The sequence below is a fragment of the Sinohyriopsis cumingii genome, chromosome 3 (genome assembly GCF_028554795.1).
Source record: "Sinohyriopsis cumingii isolate HCF-2022 chromosome 3, ASM2855479v2, whole genome shotgun sequence".
Lineage (NCBI taxonomy): Eukaryota > Metazoa > Mollusca > Bivalvia > Unionida > Unionidae > Sinohyriopsis > Sinohyriopsis cumingii.
The window spans coordinates 107,455,071-107,473,499 of NC_142963.1; the positions used below are offsets into that span (position 1 = coordinate 107,455,071).

Here is an 18,429-nt window from a genome sequence, read left to right on the forward strand (position 1 = left end):
TCTCAATGAAGACACTCTTTCTCCCTGTATCTTATCACCATGATGCTCACCCATTTTATATTTTGGTCAGCCATGGCCAGTCCACAGAACAGCTAAAGGCTATACTTTAGTAAACAGGTATTAAGCCAGAGTGACTAATTAATAGTTAATCCTTATCACTGTAATTATCCTGTGAAAGGATTACCCCTCTGAATGCTTCTCCCATGTACTGCAAAGAAACCATATTCAGTTAAGCAAGTATTTTTTTAAGCACCTGCAATTCTTTGGCAAATAAATCAAGTTTGTTTCAATTGATGACAATGCAGAAATATAACATGAAAGTAATAACTTATTGTCAGAGTTTTATTTTGGACAATATTGTCAAGTCGTCATTATACCAAAATAATAACTGCTATTCATGTTGTCATTTATACCAGGGCAGTGCAGTATGAGCTGAGACTTTTTAAAAGAATGCAGAAAACTATGGCATCTAGTAAAAATGAAATGGCAAATGTTTTCATTTTTTCGGGAAACTAACTTGAGGAAAATGACACTACTGTCAACTTGGGATGAAACGATTCATCTTTGCAGCATATCAGTACAATTCATTGACAGCCTTCAATATGATATATTCTCAATACACATATGAACTTGATGGTCTTTTCTTCTTAAGGTCTGTCAGTAGTAGGATGGTGCAGTATTATGTGTTGACATCTTGGTTTTATTTCCAGTATGCAGGTTACAGACAGACATAGACTTAACATTTGTTTCTCTCTGTCTCATTTTTGACAAGATAAACAAAACTTTCAAACAGACAATCAGTTGTCAGTGATTTTTATTCAGTCTTTTAGGCCATTTCAGGCTACTCCATGTGATCAGATGCAGGGCTGATGTTGGTAACCATACCTTTTGTTTTTGCACTGCATGATTACTTTAAAAGCATCTTATTTTCATGTCATCACTTAATTAAGTTTAAATTTCAAATTTTTTGCATACCTGGCAGCAGGTGGTATGGTCCTGCACACATTATGTGTTGTCAGCAATTGTTTGTTCCCAGTCTGGAGTACATATTTTTGATCTGATTTCAATCTGTCATGGAATATGGGTTTATATTGTCACAATCTTGAACGAATTCAATAATGACCAAGATCTAGCAAGTTGATAAGATTATCTTATGGGGCAAGAGGTGGTGGGTGTGTCTACCATCTATCCCATCACTCATTAAATTCCGTCACATATTAAAAATTGTTAGTAAAAATTCCAGAACAGACATTTTTGCAGGTTTTTCTTTTCTTCACATTTTGATCCCAGTGTAGTATATTTCCACTAAAGACTTAAGTGATCACATGACTGGTGGCATTGCACTTTAATTTCTGATTTGACTGACAATAATCTTACATTAATCATTGGATTTTACTTTGTGTGATCAACAGTAATTTGGAAAGGACAGTAATGGATTATGACATTATCAAACATCTTGAGTGGCATAAAACATGTCGGTTTGGTATCTCCCAATGCTAAAATCAAAACCAAAATATCACAAAATATAATAATGGATGGAAAAAGGACTTATATTGGTTTGAATCAAGTTCAAAGAGATATGAATACACATTCTGCCATTCCTATTAGGGGAAGATCCCTAATTTGACTGAGATAGTACCAGCCTTGATAACATCTAATAGGCAGTTGGCAACCTGAATCTACCCACAGGCAGGAAACAAATTTGTACCCAGTAGACTTGAATTAGCATTGCCACACTCCAGTGCAGGAACTGAAAGGAAAGCTTCCATTTTGAGGAAACTTCATGTTGTCTCCAAAGGAAACTTGGATCCAGTAATAATACATGCGTTAAAAAACAATGATGAGGACTGCCAATAATATAATCCAGATAAAGAGATGCTAAACATGATTGTGGTGCATTTAAGAAGAATATGAATGGCAAAAAGTTACTGTGAAAGGACCGATGTAATGAGTTGATGTTTATATTTTAATATTTACGAAAATGGGATTTGTTCATTAGTTGTAATTTTCGTCCATGTGTAAGCTAAAAATTGGTGGCTCAGTTAAAATCCTATGTTGTTTCAAATCCAAACTCCTGACCAAAGTTTACAACTATCCTGATCTGTCTTTAAGTTGACGTTTTTGTTCTGTCAGATGTATGTTTATTAATAAGATACCTGCTTTCTACTTGGCTGAACTTGACTGCTCCAATTGCGTAAGTGGTTAGTATGTCCACCTCGGACGTGGAGGTCTAGTTTGAACCCTGGACATGTCATGCCAAAGACTTTAAAAAATGATAGTAACAGCTGCCTCACTTGTCACTCAGCATGTAGAGGTCAGTGTTATGACTGGTCAGCCTGGTGTCAAGATAATCTGACTCGATTGGATGCTAAATGTCTGTGGCATGATGCCCCAGTGCTAGACATCACTATAAATACCAATATCAATATGTCTGAAAATTGTTAAAGTTACATTAAAAAACCAAATCACATGCATACATGATTGACTGAACTTGTTACCTCTTTGGATTAAAAGACTATTTCTCATCCAGTTTCTATGAAATAAAAATGTCTCTAAATGGGTTTATATCAGTTATTTGATGACTAAATTATGAGTGAGAATTTGTACATACAATTATGTAATTATGCCATCATCTTTAGAATTTCTATTTATCAGGATATTGGGGCCCCGAGTGGCCGAGTGGTCTAAAGCGCTTTCCGTTACGGATCACTGCCATCTCACCTCTGTGTGGGTTCGAGTCTAGGATTCAGCCAATGTGGGTATGTGAGAAGGCTTGCCGGTAGCTTCTCGTGGGTCATTGGTTCTTCCCTGGGTTTTCTAGGGTTCTTCCTCCACCATTAATACTGGTCGCCATGCATAGCCTATCATGTGCTGAAAAATGGCGTTAAACCCTACAACAACGACAACATTATCAGGATATTGTAAAATAGGTAAAATCAACATGATACACAGTTTAGCTTACCTAGTGTGTGCTTTTACAACACTATTTCATCCTGCTTAAAGGGTCAATTGTTGTATTAGGTAGGTGAGTGATATCAGGTCCCATTGAGCATCTTTTTAATAATCACATTCCTGTTTGATATTGGTAGGATTGGCATCTCTGTGACAGATGGTCTACCATAACAGTGGTTGCTAATTTAGGTTTTACTGTACAGCCTGTCAAAACACAGTGCAATCTATGACATTTCTTTATATTTCTCCAGACTGTAAAGCAACTGCAACCAATGAATTTGTGTCCAGACAGTGTGAAAATATTGATTAATGTTTGTGATTAACTCCATTAATTGTACATTTTCAGCAATGTTTCTCAGACTTTTGCCTGCATTGATGAAACTTTGTGTGTATAATTATTTTATCCTATCATGATATGAGGTAACTGCAGCATTTCACACAAGTTCATTCAGCTTCTCACTTCTCAGCTCCATATGCAAGCAGTCATATAACGTAATACAGTGTAACCTCCCTATAACACAATGTTCAGGGTGCACAAAACATTATCGTGCTAGAAAATGATGCATGCACCAAAAAAGGGGAGGGGTTAAATAAGTGGGTGCAAAACTACATTCTTCATTGTCACAGTTACCATCTTAAATCATGGCATATTAAATGAGAAATACACATGTAGTGAAAATATAGAGATGGTATATATAATATATTACTTTATTCAAGGGGGGCCCCAGGTGGTCTAAAGCACTCTCCATTATGGATCACTGCCATCTCACCTCTGTCTGTGCCGGTTCGAGTCTCAGATTCAGCCAATGTGGGTATGTGAGAAAGCTTGCCAGTAGCTTCTTGTGAGTCGGTGGTTCTTTCTGAGGTTTTCCCGGTTTCTTCCTCCACCATTAATACTGGCTGCCATGTATAGCCTATCGTATGCTGAAAAATGGTATTGAACCCCACAACAACAAATTTATTCAATTGGTATATATATATATATCAACAACCATCTACTCACCAACTATCTCATGGCATGTGTGAGAATGACACGGACACAGAAGTACAATAGTAATTTTGTCACAGATCATTATGTATCTGACTGAATTCAGTGTATTGATTGACTACTGACACATTTGAATGAGCATTCACAAATAGAAATGTTTAACAACTTTATTCATATAAAGAAAGATGTGATCATAAGACTCCTTATATTTTGGCACAAAACTTGAAGAAGTTGGTGTCATTATTGTAAAATTACAATCATAATATATTTTAATTCGTACACGATCTCTTACCAAAATGATATTGCATTTTTTCATATTATTTTTCTCATTTTTTGAAACAAATTATTTATTTTTTCATGTATAAAAATAATATATGAAATTTAAGGAAACATACCAAGATTGTGTTATATCCAAATTCATGCTATAACGAAGTGTATTATAGTTGGGTTTCACTGTATATACATACTTTATAAGGATTAATACACACTTCATAGAACACTTGGTCAGGATGGAATATATTTGATGCTTCTTTTTTTTGATTTTGTTTATAACTCCTTTTACCTACAATGTTGCCAACATAGTTATGTAACTAAATGTTTATTTACATGGAGTATTTTTTTTTACGTGTATGTTAATCTTAAGTTTATCAATCTGGCCACATCATCACTGGTAGTTTCTCATATTAAAATTAATCTTCATTGTTGACATATTATTTCATGTTGGAGCTTGCACATCCTAAATTGATAATTAGTGACATAATGGTACAATGTTTTCCTAGGTTTACGCAAGAAATCAGGTAAACTGCTTTTCTTGGGACTTGACAATGCAGGTAAAACTACCCTTTTGAGCGTATTGAAGGAAGGTCACATGCTTCAGCCGGTACCAACACTGCACCCCAGTAAGTAAAATCAACTGGGGCAGTCATTTGTGCAGTCCCACGGCATGAACCCTTGCTTGCTGCAGGCCTTTACTAATACCATTTATTGTATCACATGCCTGTATTGAATGTTGAAGTTAACTGTATTTATCCATCAGAATTTCATGTCTACAGTCCTTGCAGAATCCACGAAATTGAGAGAATAAATTCAGATTGAATTTTTTTGGTTTATCAGTTGAATGGGTATCATTGAGTTACATTTCCCATCCATTGTTGGTCTTGACTCTGAGACAGACTGTTAAAAAAACTCATAGTTATATTTCATATTCTTATGATTTTATAAAAACCTTTATATTTAGCTTGGTTACCCTCGGTTATGGTTTGTACTTAGTGTGATTTTCTCTCACACCTATTGTGCATCAGGTTACAATGTTTGGTATTTGCATCACAAGGAGTACTATACCTTTTAGTGAGACTATAACATGAGCATTAGTTATTATGCAACAGAAAGGCAGTGGATTATATCCCTAACATAACATCAGCCTGGGTTGGCTGCCACAGTGTGACGTTGGACATGGCACTTGTCTCCAGATGCCTCAGCACTACATAGCCTACTTGTGTTACTGTGGTGATATTCTGTATAACACCAGACCAAACAAATTCGGCAAAACTAGGTGATTGTGACTTGTATTTTTGCTATTGGTTAACCTTCTTGTTGACCGGATTTTTTTCAAGTTCTATTGGTTATGGAGTCACATAGTATGTAAATGTGTCATGAGAAATACTACAGCCCTCAATGTAACTAGGTCAGTGGAACTCTATATATTTCACGGTCTAGTGATTTTGGTTCAACCTTTGCATTTAGCTAAGCTTCACTTTGTAGGATTTGAATTTTGGTGATTTTCTCAGATGCTTTTACTAGTAGAGTCACATAAGTTGGTGTTCACTCGCATCATATTGGGTTGTAAATCTTTTAGAGACAATTAGGTTACTGTGATGTCTGTTGGTCAATTGATTTTAGGCTTACCTTTGGGTTTTGCTCATTTTTTCAGGTATATATACCATATTGCCTTTAGAATCACAAAACCTGGTATGCAATTCAAGGAGTACTACAGCAGTCAGTTACAATAAGGTCACTATGCTTTGGAGTCGCATAATTGAATAATCAAGAATAATACATGCATCAGTGATTATTATGACAGTATGACCTATATTTCAATTTCTTTTGATTTTTAAAACACCAGGCCATAAAGCAAAGTGAGCTAATTTTATTGTTCTATACATGCTCTTTGCAGTATGTTGCTTGTTTCTTTCAAAATGTGACTATGGCATCAAAATCTTGGACAAACTCATTAATGAGTGAGATCCATGCATACTAATGAGGTGATGTTTCATCTGATTGGTCTTTTTTAACATGCTGGGAACCATATTTATGATCTGATTTTGATAAAACTTGGAATATACCTTACATATATGTTTATATCATTAAGAACTCTGATATTGAGTGAGATCCAAGCATACTAATAATGTGATCCTGCATCTGATTGACTGGTACTGTTACTCCACTGGAAGCCATGTTTCTGATCTGATTTTGATCAAGCTTGTATTATGAGCTTGTGTCATATAGATCATAGATGGTTTTAGTAATGAGCAGGATACACACATATTAATGAGGTAATTTTGGCATATTGAATAAGCTTGTTACATCAATTGAGGCTGTGTTTCAGATCAATTTTTGTTCAGACTTGTAATATCGACTTGCATAAATCAAGATCATAGATTGGTTCAGTAATGAGTGAGATCAACACGTGAATGAGGTGATCTTGCTGAACTTATTACTTACCTGGAAGTCCTATTTCAGTTCTGATTTTGAACTAACTTCAAGTGTATGCTTATATTATATTCAAGATCTTCAAATGTACAAAATCTATGCGTACTAATCAGATTATTTCGCATCTGAGTGGCTGACATTTTTACCACTCTAGATGACAGATTTCTGATCTGACTTTGATCAAACTTGAAGTGTAGGCTTAGGTACATCATCAAAATCTTGGATGCATTTGATGATGAACAAGATCTACGCATATAAAGAGGTGATCTTGCATCTAATTGACTCTGCTTGTATCACTCTGGATGCCATATTTCTGATCCTATTTTTATCATACTTGGAGGATATGCTTTTGTCAGGATCTTGTAAAAGTTCTGTAATGATAGAGATGCATGAATTTTAAATGCTTGATCTTACATATAATTGGCTGATCATGTTACCACTTTGGAAGCCATATTTGTGATTTGATTTTAATCTAACTTGGAATTTTTGCTTCAGTCATCAATTTCTTGGATCATTTTCAAGTAATGAGCAAGATCTGAGCCTGTTTAGTGAAATTATGTATGTAAGCTTTCAGGGTAATAATAGGTCCACCATTGTGTCTTGTTGGCTTTAGCTTAGTTCCTCTGGATTAGGGTTTGTGTTCAGGTCATTTTCTGGACACTGTAGAGCTAAGATGGTACATGTGAAAAGTGACCTATATTTCATGTTCTGGTTTACCTTTGTGGTTAGCTCTTGTCCCCAGTTCTAGGTGTATTGCCAGTAGAATCATATATTTATAATGTTATTACATCATGAGGAGTCCTACATTAATAAGCAGACTAGCTCACTGATCTATATTTCACATTCCAATGCTTTTTTTGTTGTTAACCTTTTCATTTGACTGGATTCTTAGTTAATGTTACCTATGGAGTCACAAAACTAGTTATGTAATTGTCTCATGGTAGTACTATGGCCTTCACTGAAAACTATATCAATGTGATCTATATTTTAGTTCAGTGATATTTGGTTAACCTTTAAATTTATTGCAGTTTCTCAAGGTTTTGGTTATGTTTGCATGTAAGTCATTTTCTCTGACCTTTGTAGTGTGACAAGCATTGATACTTATTTGTGTTGTGATAAGTTGCAACATTCGGTTACAAAGTTCACTGTGACCAACATTTCATAGTCCAGTGATTCTGGTTAACCTTTTCATTAAGCTGTTTTATTCAGGCACTGTTTCCTATGAAGTTACATTGTGTCATGGGGAGTATTGCAGCCATCAGCCATATTAAGTCATTAAACCTTTTTTCAAGGTGATTTTGGTTAACTATTGCATTTAGCCTGATTTCACTAGGTTAGAATTTGAATTTAGATAATTTGCTCAGAAACTATTACTTACAGAGTAACTTCATTTGGTATTTAGCTGTGTCATGTATAGTACTTTATGGTTCTGTTAAAATTGGGTCACTGTGATCTATATTTCACATTTGTTATTTTGGTCAGCCTTTACTATTATCACATTTGTCTGAGGCACCATTTTTCTCTGTGGATTCTCATCACTTGCTATAATATAATTCCATCATAAGTAAGTGGTCAAGTGGTCCAAGGTGCTCACCTTTACAGATCACAAACACATCTCACTTCAGTCTGAGTGAGTTCGGCTTGACCAGCATGAGTATGTGAGAATGGTTGCCAATAGCATCCTGAGTCTGTGGTTCATCCTGGTGTCTTCCACCACCAAATATATACTGGCTGCCATGTATAACCTATCATAAGCTGAAACATAGCATTAAACACCAGAAAACAGGAAAGATCATAAAGAGTACTTAAGCCATTATGAAAAGTGGCTGTCTGTGACCTGTATTTTACAGTCAACTAATTATATTTAACTTATTATCTCAGTTTTTTCTAGAATAATGTTTGTGCTTTGGTTATTTTCTCAGACTCTGATACCAGTCTGTTCATAAAAGTTGGTGTTGAAATGCATCAGTCTGTTTTTCAAAGGACCAAAAAAGTCTGCATTGATTATTACCATATGTATGTGTATACAAATGAAATTACAGTATTATTGGTTTGGAATTCAGGCATGCCACCATTGTTGAGTGTATTTTTGTATGTTTGGATTGACATACCAATTTTATAATTCAAAGTTGTTGTTTTTTCTTGTAAGATCAATCATACAAAGACAACAGCATTTGATGCACTTTGTTGATCATAATGTTCATCAGAAATGGGAGATTTAGTGCATCCTATGTTCTAGAAACAAAAATTCGGCCCATAATGTATAATTTTCAATTTTAGCATATTGAGAACATCCCGCCCCCCCACCACAACACAGATTAACAATGCATGATTTGTACTTTTGACAAAAGGCTGCTGCATGTTTTGCTTGTCTGTTGTAGGTCTGTATAAAAAGTCAGGTAAGCTGGTGTTTCTTGGCCTAGACAATGCTGGTAAGACAACACTACTGCACATGCTCAAAGATGACAGAATGGCACAGCATGTCCCAACACTACATCCAAGTAAGAATACGTTATTAATGTTGATCTTCTGTCTGCGCATGCATCCATTTTAACATCACAAAGAGAGGAATGCAGGCTCACAAGAATTAGATTTTGTTTCACCTATTTTAGCAAATGGTGATGTATCACTTTTCATGCTGCATTGGCCACATGTTATTGTAAGAATCTGTAACAAAAGTTTTCATGTTGAAATTTTACAAGTCAGATGCTGTGGAGATACAGGGCTGATGCCCATCTAAATATTTGTATATACAGCTGGTAATATTTGATTGGCCAATATTTTGTGTCATTTCAATTTTTTTAAAACAATTATTATTATTACATTGTATATGCATGCTTTATGTTGTTTTTGTTGGTTTTTCTTTTTCTGATTTCACATTGGAATGTATAATAGTGTATGTCGTTATAGTAGTTGGGACATCATAAATTATTTTTAAAAATAATTATTGTTTTAATGATGAAATTTTTGAGATGCTTGCACTAAGGGGTGAACTTTATCCATGGACTAGCTTTGTTTGTTCAACATGCATGACCAGGTAATGAACCCTTTATGATTCAGATTCCTAATCCCTAATCAGGTTAAGCAGTGTACTATGTTGGCTTAAACAGTCTATTAACAGTTGGGTAAACAGCTGTTCAGATAAATACACATACTGATTCTATTTACATAGCAAATTACTACTCCAAATGGGATTGTATTTATCATCTTGAGACAAGAAAACAGTCTTTTGTATTGCATGTGTACCCTATATTGATGACTCAAGATAAATGTTAATCAGGTAAGTTAATTCTTTTCCCATCATTTGAGGAGATCCATTGTAGATCAGTTGGTAGAACATAGGATTTGTGATCCAAGGGTCATGGTTCAATACCCCACCCAAGCCAGGCCAGGTTGACTGCCTTGGCATGTCCTTTAGAAATGCACTTGACTTAACAGTTCTTTGCATGATATAGCCAAATTGTTAAAGTGCCATTAAAGCCAACAAAGACCAAAACCAAAACCTTAATTTGAGTCCAGTCTTGGTTTGATGTCAACAGCATTCTTTCCACATTTAATAACATTCTTATCTGTCTTTATTTCACAAAATAATCATAGGTTTTTTGATGGATTTCCTGTGCACGAATACTTGGACCTGATTTACAAAAGTCCGAATTTCTCGCCAGTTTTTATTGACTCATTTTTAACTATTGGTGATTTACTCCATTGCGAGTCAACCACCATCACAATGCACTGCTGATTTGTTATTTTCTGATAGTGTTTTAAATAGCAACCCAAATCTGTTGCACAAAGTCAGCACTGCATGTGTATCTAACTGTAGTCATATAATATTGAAATTTTGACTTTGACAGCATAACTTACCATATCATTTTTATCGCAAGCTATGATGCCAATTATGCTGACTTTATTTCTACTCAAGTTTCTTTTCAAAAGTTCATTTTATTGAGGATAGGATGAAGGTAGGGAAGCCAGGCCTCTTGAAAATTTTAAGTTGGATAGTATCACTTTTATTTATTAATTTTGGGCATTTCCCCATGAAAAAAAGTCATCAGTATGTTTCAGATTTTTCCCCAGCATTTTTTTTTTTATTTATCTTAGTATGTGCATGATATTGTCACATAATGTTTTCAGAAAAGTGCATTATCATCATAACAGCTGGGTAAAAAATAGATGAAAGTATATATATTTACATATTACAATTTCTTCCTACATTATATAAAGTCTTCTTGCCAAAGCTCATTACATTCTTTGAATTTAAATAATATCTATCTTTTCTTCAATTCACCATATCTCTGGACTGTTGAAGTCAAAATCTTTATGGCAAAGTCATTATATGCTGATGGTTACAAGATATACCACCCCTTGGTAATTTGCACAAAACAAAACAGTCATTTTAAGTTTACTACAAAATCTAGAACTCACTTCTCCATAATGAAACATATCTATCAAACAAGGCTTTTAATTCACTGGGTACTCTTTTCATTTGGTTACCTTGCTTTCTTTTATCATATTTGTGAACTACTAGTATAATTAAGGTAGATTAAACTGTTACTTACACAATCATATTTATAACAGTGTTCAAGTGATTAATTGAAATGGGTTGACCTGACACACGACAATGACTGCTAGTTCAAACACAGGTAGGATTTGCATGCCATGTATTTTTATTTACTATTTACTCCATTCCCATTATATGATTTGACACAAAAAATGTAATAATGTTATAATACAAAGCATGTCTGCTTGTAATTGAGTGTAACAGTACCACAAATATATCCCCAAATCAGAAATCAGAACACGGTCGTCAGTTCATTAGGTTCTCATTTGAAATGGCCATTGTTGTCACAATAGATTTATATTTTTAACATTTGAATACCAGAGGACATCATGCTTTTGTGATGATTGCACTAAAATCAAATTAAAATAAACAACTAAAACACAAATTTTCCTTAATAAAACATATTTAATTATTATTTTATAAATTGTAGCCAGGGGTAGACATTAGTGACATTTTCACTGATCAGAATTCTCTCAAAGATTGTTATGTACTGAGAATTGGGTTTTTTTATATAGAAAATTTAACAGAATATAGGACTTTCTTATTATAAGTTGAGAATTTCATGTTTCAGATTTCCAGACACTAACTGTACTGTCTGTGACAATAAAAAATGAACAGTACTGGTATATCAGGGTTTCATTTATTAATTTTGCTATTGATTTTCTTCATGTTTAGCAAGGGTAAATTTTGGCATTATTTTTAGAAAATGGGATCCATACCTGTCTCCACATTATAAGTGGATTTGTGAGTTATCCGGGCACAATTTATCGAGGAAGTGGTGTAATTGAGCACCCTCTGTGACAGCCTGTTCATCAGATCTTGATCCTGTTAATTGTTTAAAAGGATCATTCACGGCTAGAACAAAAATGAAACAGAATGTTTATTAATTGGTGTAAGATAAGACATAAAGCTAAGACTAAGTGAATTTCCAATGGGAAATTCTTCAAGGGTCAAGACTATGAAGTGTTTTTAAATGATAATGACAATAACCAGTGTAACACATTCTTCAAAGAAAATGATATGTCAGTAAGTGTTTTTAAATGATAATGACAATAACCAATGTAACACTTTCTTCAAAGAAAATGATACGTCAGTAAGTGTTTTTAAATGATAATGACAATAACCAATGTAACACTTTCTTCAAAGAAAATGATAATCAGTAAGTGTTTTTAAATGATAATGACAATAACCAGCGTAACACATTCTTCAAAGAAAATGATATGTCAGTAAGTGTTTTTAAATGATAATGACAATAACCAGTGTAACACTTTCTTCAAAGAAAATGATACGTCAGTAAGTGTTTTTAAATGATAATGACAATAACCAGCGTAACACATTCTTCAAAGAAAATGATATGTCAGTAAGTGTTTTTAAATGATAATGACAATAACCAATGTAACACTTTCTTCAAAGAAAATGATATGTCAGTAAGTGTTTTTAAATGATAATGACAATAACCAGTGTAACACTTTCTTCAAAGAAAATGATATGTCAGTAAGTGTTTTTAAATGATAATGACAATAACCAGTGTAACACTTTATTCAAAGAAAATGATATGTCAGTAAGTGTTTTTAAATGATAATGACAATAACCAGTGTAACACATTCTTCAAAGAAAATGATATGTCAGTAAGTGTTTTTAAATGATAATGACAATAACCAGTGTAACACTTTCTTCAAAGAAAATGATATGTCAGTAAGTGTTTTTAAATGATAATGACAATAACCAGTGTAACACATTCTTCAAAGAAAATGATATGTCAGTAAGTGTTTTTAAATGATAATGACAATAACCAGTGTAACACATTCTTCAAAGAAAATGATATGTCAGTAAGTGTTTTTAAATGATAATAACAATAACCAGTGTAACACATTCTTCAAAGAAAATGATATGTCAGTAAGTGTTTTTCAATGATAATGACAATAACCAGTGTAACACTTTCTTCAAAGAAAATGATGTGAGTGTTTTTAAATGATAATGACAATAACCAGTGTAACACTTTCTTCAAAGAAAATGATATGTCAGTAAGTGTTTTTAAATGATAATGACAATAACCAATGTAACACATTCTTCAAAGAAAATGATATGTCAGTAAGTGTTTTTAAATGATAATGACAATAACCAATGTAACACATTCTTCAAAGAAAATGATACGTCAGTAAGTGTTTTTAAATGATAATGATAATAACCAATGTAACACATTCTTCAAAGAAAATGATATGTCAGTAAGTGTTTTTAAATGATAATGACAATAACCAGTGTAACACTTTCTTCAAAGAAAATGATATGTCAGTAAGTGTTTTTAAATGATAATGACAATAACCAGTGTAACACTTTCTTCAAAGAAAATGATGTCAGTAAGTGTTTTTAAATGATAATGACAATAACCAGTGTAACACTTTCTTCAAAGAAAATGATATGTCAGTAAGTGTTTTTAAATGATAATGACAATAACCAGTGTAACACTTTCTTGAAAGAAAATGATATGTCAGTAAGTGTTTTTAAATGATAATGACAATAACCAGTGTAACACTTTCTTCAAAGAAAATGATGTGAGTGTTTTTAAATGATAATGACAATAACCAATGTAACACTTTCTTCAAAGAAAATGATATGTCAGTAAGTGTTTTTAAATGATAATGACAATAACCAGTGTAACACTTTCTTCAAGGAAAATGATATGTCAGTAAGTTTGTTATGGTTTAATTCCTTTAGTGTCGGGGAGCTGAAATGTCTTTCAGAACTTTATCTTGTGTTATGTACTTGCTGTGGACACAGTTAGCACTAGATGCTTATTGTTGTTGAAACATTTAAAATACTGTATGAATGAAGGAATATTCCAAATCTTTTTCTTGACTTTTTTCAAATACAGATAAAAATCGATAATTCAAATTTTTTTATTTCTTTCTTGTGTAGACATAAATTAAAATTCCTAGGCCACCACTCAAATAAGTAAGATTTTGTGGTGGGGATCGGATGACCAGACTTTTCTTTCTTTGGCTTAGAGTATACTATTCAACTTGGATGGGATGCAATTTTCAGTTATAAAATTTTACTGGTGAAATGACTGCTGCAGAAATTATCCACAATAACATCTAACACAACAATAAAATCCAAATTGGCAGTTTATAATAGTGCCTAGGAATTGTACATAATCCCGTCTACTGACACCATTCCGCCACTTGCTAAGTAGATCTAAACCAAAAGGTAGCAATCAGGATTGTACATCTATTGTCGTAAGGAAGACTTAACAAGAATTACATTTTATTTCACCTATTTTAGCAAAGACAGGAAATCTTCATTCATTGTTTTCTTCATTTCTTAGAACATTTCTTTCATTGATGGGGAGATACCCACTATCTAAATATAAATCCGTAAACTCTGCAGCTGATCTTCTTAGCAAGGTCACCATGGGGTTAACTGGATGTTGGGTAATTTTACCTTTATTGTTACTATGGTGTGTCTGTTTTATTGACTTGAAAAGTAATGCATGCCATAGCCATTGCAGGGCTCAAGAGAACTTTTTCAGCAAATACAGTATTTGATATTTGTAAGATTTCAGCCTGCAGAAATCTGGCTATTTTTATTGACCAATAGCACATTTCATATTATTCAATACAGATTCATGAACAGTTTCAAATATCACCAGTAAGAAACTTTTTGTTCATATTTTTAGCTCTACTGGTTATATACTAGAAGAGTTTATGGGATGGTCTGTTTTCAATTGTCCATTAGTACAGGTTTGTAAATGCTAATCCTCCACACACACCTTCATCCCCATTGTCACCACTGACTTGGGTTAAATTAGAAGCCAAAAGGCAGAATTTTAATCAAATCATGTCAACATTAGCACCCATCTGACTTGTCTTTAGATTAGTCTTGTCATTCATATTGCTATATTATTGTAACCATTCTGTGATATATAAAAAAGTAGGTGACAGTAAAATAAAGCACTTTAAAAAATAGTCTTTTGCAAAAATACTGACCCATTTATTTTCCTAGAAACCATCATTGTTGTATCTGCATAATTAGAAACAAAGAGGAACTATTGTGTGTGTGTGTAGGGGGATTATTCTCAAAACTGTTTCCCAAGTAACACTGGTGAAACACATATAGCCTAAGATTGGCCTTGCTTTCATAAAGCATCTCAATACAAGCACATGCTCTTCTGCTCTGCTCAAATTTTCATGTCTGTAACATTTTATGACCAGTGTTTTTTTATATCTCTATTGTGTGCTAAAATTTTGTCCATGATTGTAGGTTTTGTTTAAGTTAACATTCATTTGTAAAAAAAAATTAGCCAACTTTTGTCCATGGCTGTTGGTTGTACTTGAAGATAATATTTGTAAACATGTTGACGTGGCTTTTTGACCTTAGGAAGTTCTGGAACCATACTAATAACCCACGTCCTTGTCATCTTATTGCATCTTAGGTTTATATATAATGTTCTAATAGTCAAAATTATTCATTCCTATCTATAAGTCTGTGATGGAATCATTTTTTGTTGTGTTCAGTTAAAATTTAGAGGAATTGTTTACCGTATTCAAATTATTCATTGGAATTACAAAGTGCTCATTGACATTTTGGACTAAAACACTACTTTGGAATTATTGTGAATTCATTTAAAGACATTCTGGATTATATCATTATGATAGCAAGACTATTGGTACATCAGCACTTTCAAGACTGTTGGTATATCGGCACATTGTAGACTGGAATACATTCAAAACACCACAAGATTAAATTCAGAACACACTATACTTTTGGACACATGATAAAACTTTTTAGGATTGTTTGGGATTTAATTCGTAGTACTGCAAGTTCCTTTTACGTTTTAACTTAGGGAAGTAAATTATTTGTTGAAATACTTGTTATATTTTTTCAAGACCACAGAATCATAACATCTGCAGATTTGATAACCAGGTTCTTCATAGTAATTTGTTTCGTAATTTCCAGTCGAGTACATACTTACTGTTAAAAGTTTTTGTGGAAAGCTGTGCTTGTTCAGGTGAGTGTTCTGAATAGGTGCTGCTCTTAAAATTCAGAAGGTGTGTTTGACCATGATAATCTTTACAATTTTAGAATTTGTATAATGCATAGTATGTTTGCAGAATGACACTACATATCACAGCAGATGTCTCAGTGTTTATGTAACTCAGGAGGTGCTTTGAAAGTGGACATGTTCATATATAAATGATACACAAATATGTAGTACCAGATTTTGATTGGAATTTTTGAAGGAAAAACTATTCTTATTTGCGTATCTTTTCTGTACCATGTATACCCTCCATGTCTTGAAATTGATACTACAGTAGAGCCTGTCTTGAAAGACCACCCCTTCTGCCATAAAATTATGGTCTCTCAAGACAGGTGGTCTCTCATAACAGGTCATAAGACTATATAATCATTAAATTTGTTTATTGAGAATATGGTCTCTCAAGACAGGTGGTCTCACATAACAGTGGTCTTTCAAGACAGGTTTTCCTATAGTAGTTACATGTGTAGGAAAGTAATTCAGCCATACCAAAAAGTAGGTCAGTTTCACTCACTTGTCATACTTGAGGTGAGTGACTTTTGAATTTGCAGCTCTGTTACATCTTCAGTATCTTGGATCATATTTCACCAGTACTCACAAAGTTTTGTAAGTGTTTGTAGCTTAAAGAACATAACCTTATAAAAACTAGATCATTTTGATATAATTTTCATGTTTGGGTAACATTTGAATTTTCAGCAATTCATTCATTACGCCCTAACTATCTTAGACCATATTTTCACCTACATTCATGAAATTTGGTATGTTTATGCATCTTAACAAGACTAACTCAACCCTACCTACACTTGGTCACTTCTCATTTTTAGCTATCAGTTCAGTACATCTTCAGTATCTTAGACACTGTTTTGCCTAAATGTATACAAATTGCAATGTTAATGCATAGCAAGATGAGTAATCCAACCATATCAAAATGAGGTCATTAAAGCTGTACCGATTAATTGGCCGATTAGAATAATTGGTATTGGCAGAAATAATTGGTGACGATGTAAACAAATTTCCAAAATATAAATTCACTCATAACATTCATCTTGACATGGCTTGAATTTTAAATCAGAATTAAATAGTGAAAATTAAGGAATAAAAATTTGATTTGGGGGTTAATTGAAAGACGATATATTCTTAAAAGTAAATACTTTATAACACACTTGCTGTAAACTACCACTGATTGTCTGCACACATCAAATTTTCAATGCCATTCATGCACTCATCCCAATCAAACCATCCAATGAGGCCTTGCGTGGCTGTTGAACTTCCAGCATGCTCATTAGCAGATAGCTAGCGAAATTTCCAACTACACTGAAACTATGACTCACTATAGGTAATCTTTTCTTTAGCCAGTCCTTCTATGCTGCTAATCAATGAATAGCAGTCACACACAGAAGCATCTGAACAGTGACATACAAATATTATGCAGCATTGATATTGGCATGTCAGCGCCAGCGACATAACCTCAGATGCTTCAGCATGCAACTCGCAGCGTGGTTCGTGCTTCCATCCAGCCACGTGGACATTTTTGTAGTATCTTACTTGATTTAAAACATTATTTCAAGAGCGTGAATTGATTGGATTATTAATACTGACTAGCTATTGTACACTATTAAATATACTACCAAGCCTATGCATAATGTCGACCTTGAAACACTCAAGTTTATACTGGAAATACTTCAAAGTAAATGCAATTGATGAGTCCAAAGCAAATTGCACACTTTGCAAACCATGCATTTCCAGAGGTGGAAAGGATTCTAAAAACTATATGACATCAAATCTTGTCCAGCACGTGTACTGCAAGCACATCGTTGAACATGGCCTGTTTCTGGCAGATAAAAAAGAAAAGAATGCTGTGCAGTTAACCTCAGCAGCTTCAGCAACTCCTCTTACTCTGACTGTTGATGCCATGCTCGACCGGATGCAGCCATTTGGATTTGACGACCCAAGAGCTATTAGTTGGCACAAAGCTATTGCAGAGTTCATGGCAGTAGATGTGCAACCATTTTCCATTGTTGATGACATTGGATTTCAATGTTTGATGGCCAAGGCAGGACCGCTCTATAAAATTCTAAGTTGGAAGTACTTTTCCACATCTTTGATACCTGACATGCATAAGATGCGTGATTTACATTCTGCCCAATCTGACCTTAGTTTGACCTCAGATGCATGGTCAGACCCGCC

General features: G+C 33.8%; 1 protein-coding gene across 3 annotated transcripts in view; it reads left to right on the forward strand.

Moving 5' to 3' along the window:
• Positions 1-18,429, forward strand: part of LOC149803500 (small COPII coat GTPase SAR1B-like) — a 46,968-nt gene that overhangs the window by 10,596 nt on the left and 17,943 nt on the right. The window contains exons 3-4 of one of the 3 annotated variants that reach the window (XM_089953235.1): positions 4,720-4,839; positions 9,031-9,150. In XM_089953235.1, coding sequence (XP_089809361.1) covers positions 4,720-4,839; positions 9,031-9,150 — 240 coding nt within the window. The remainder of the gene's footprint in view (positions 1-4,719; positions 4,840-9,030; positions 9,151-18,429) is intronic. The other 2 variants (XM_089953234.1, XM_089953233.1) reach the window with 2 other exon arrangements.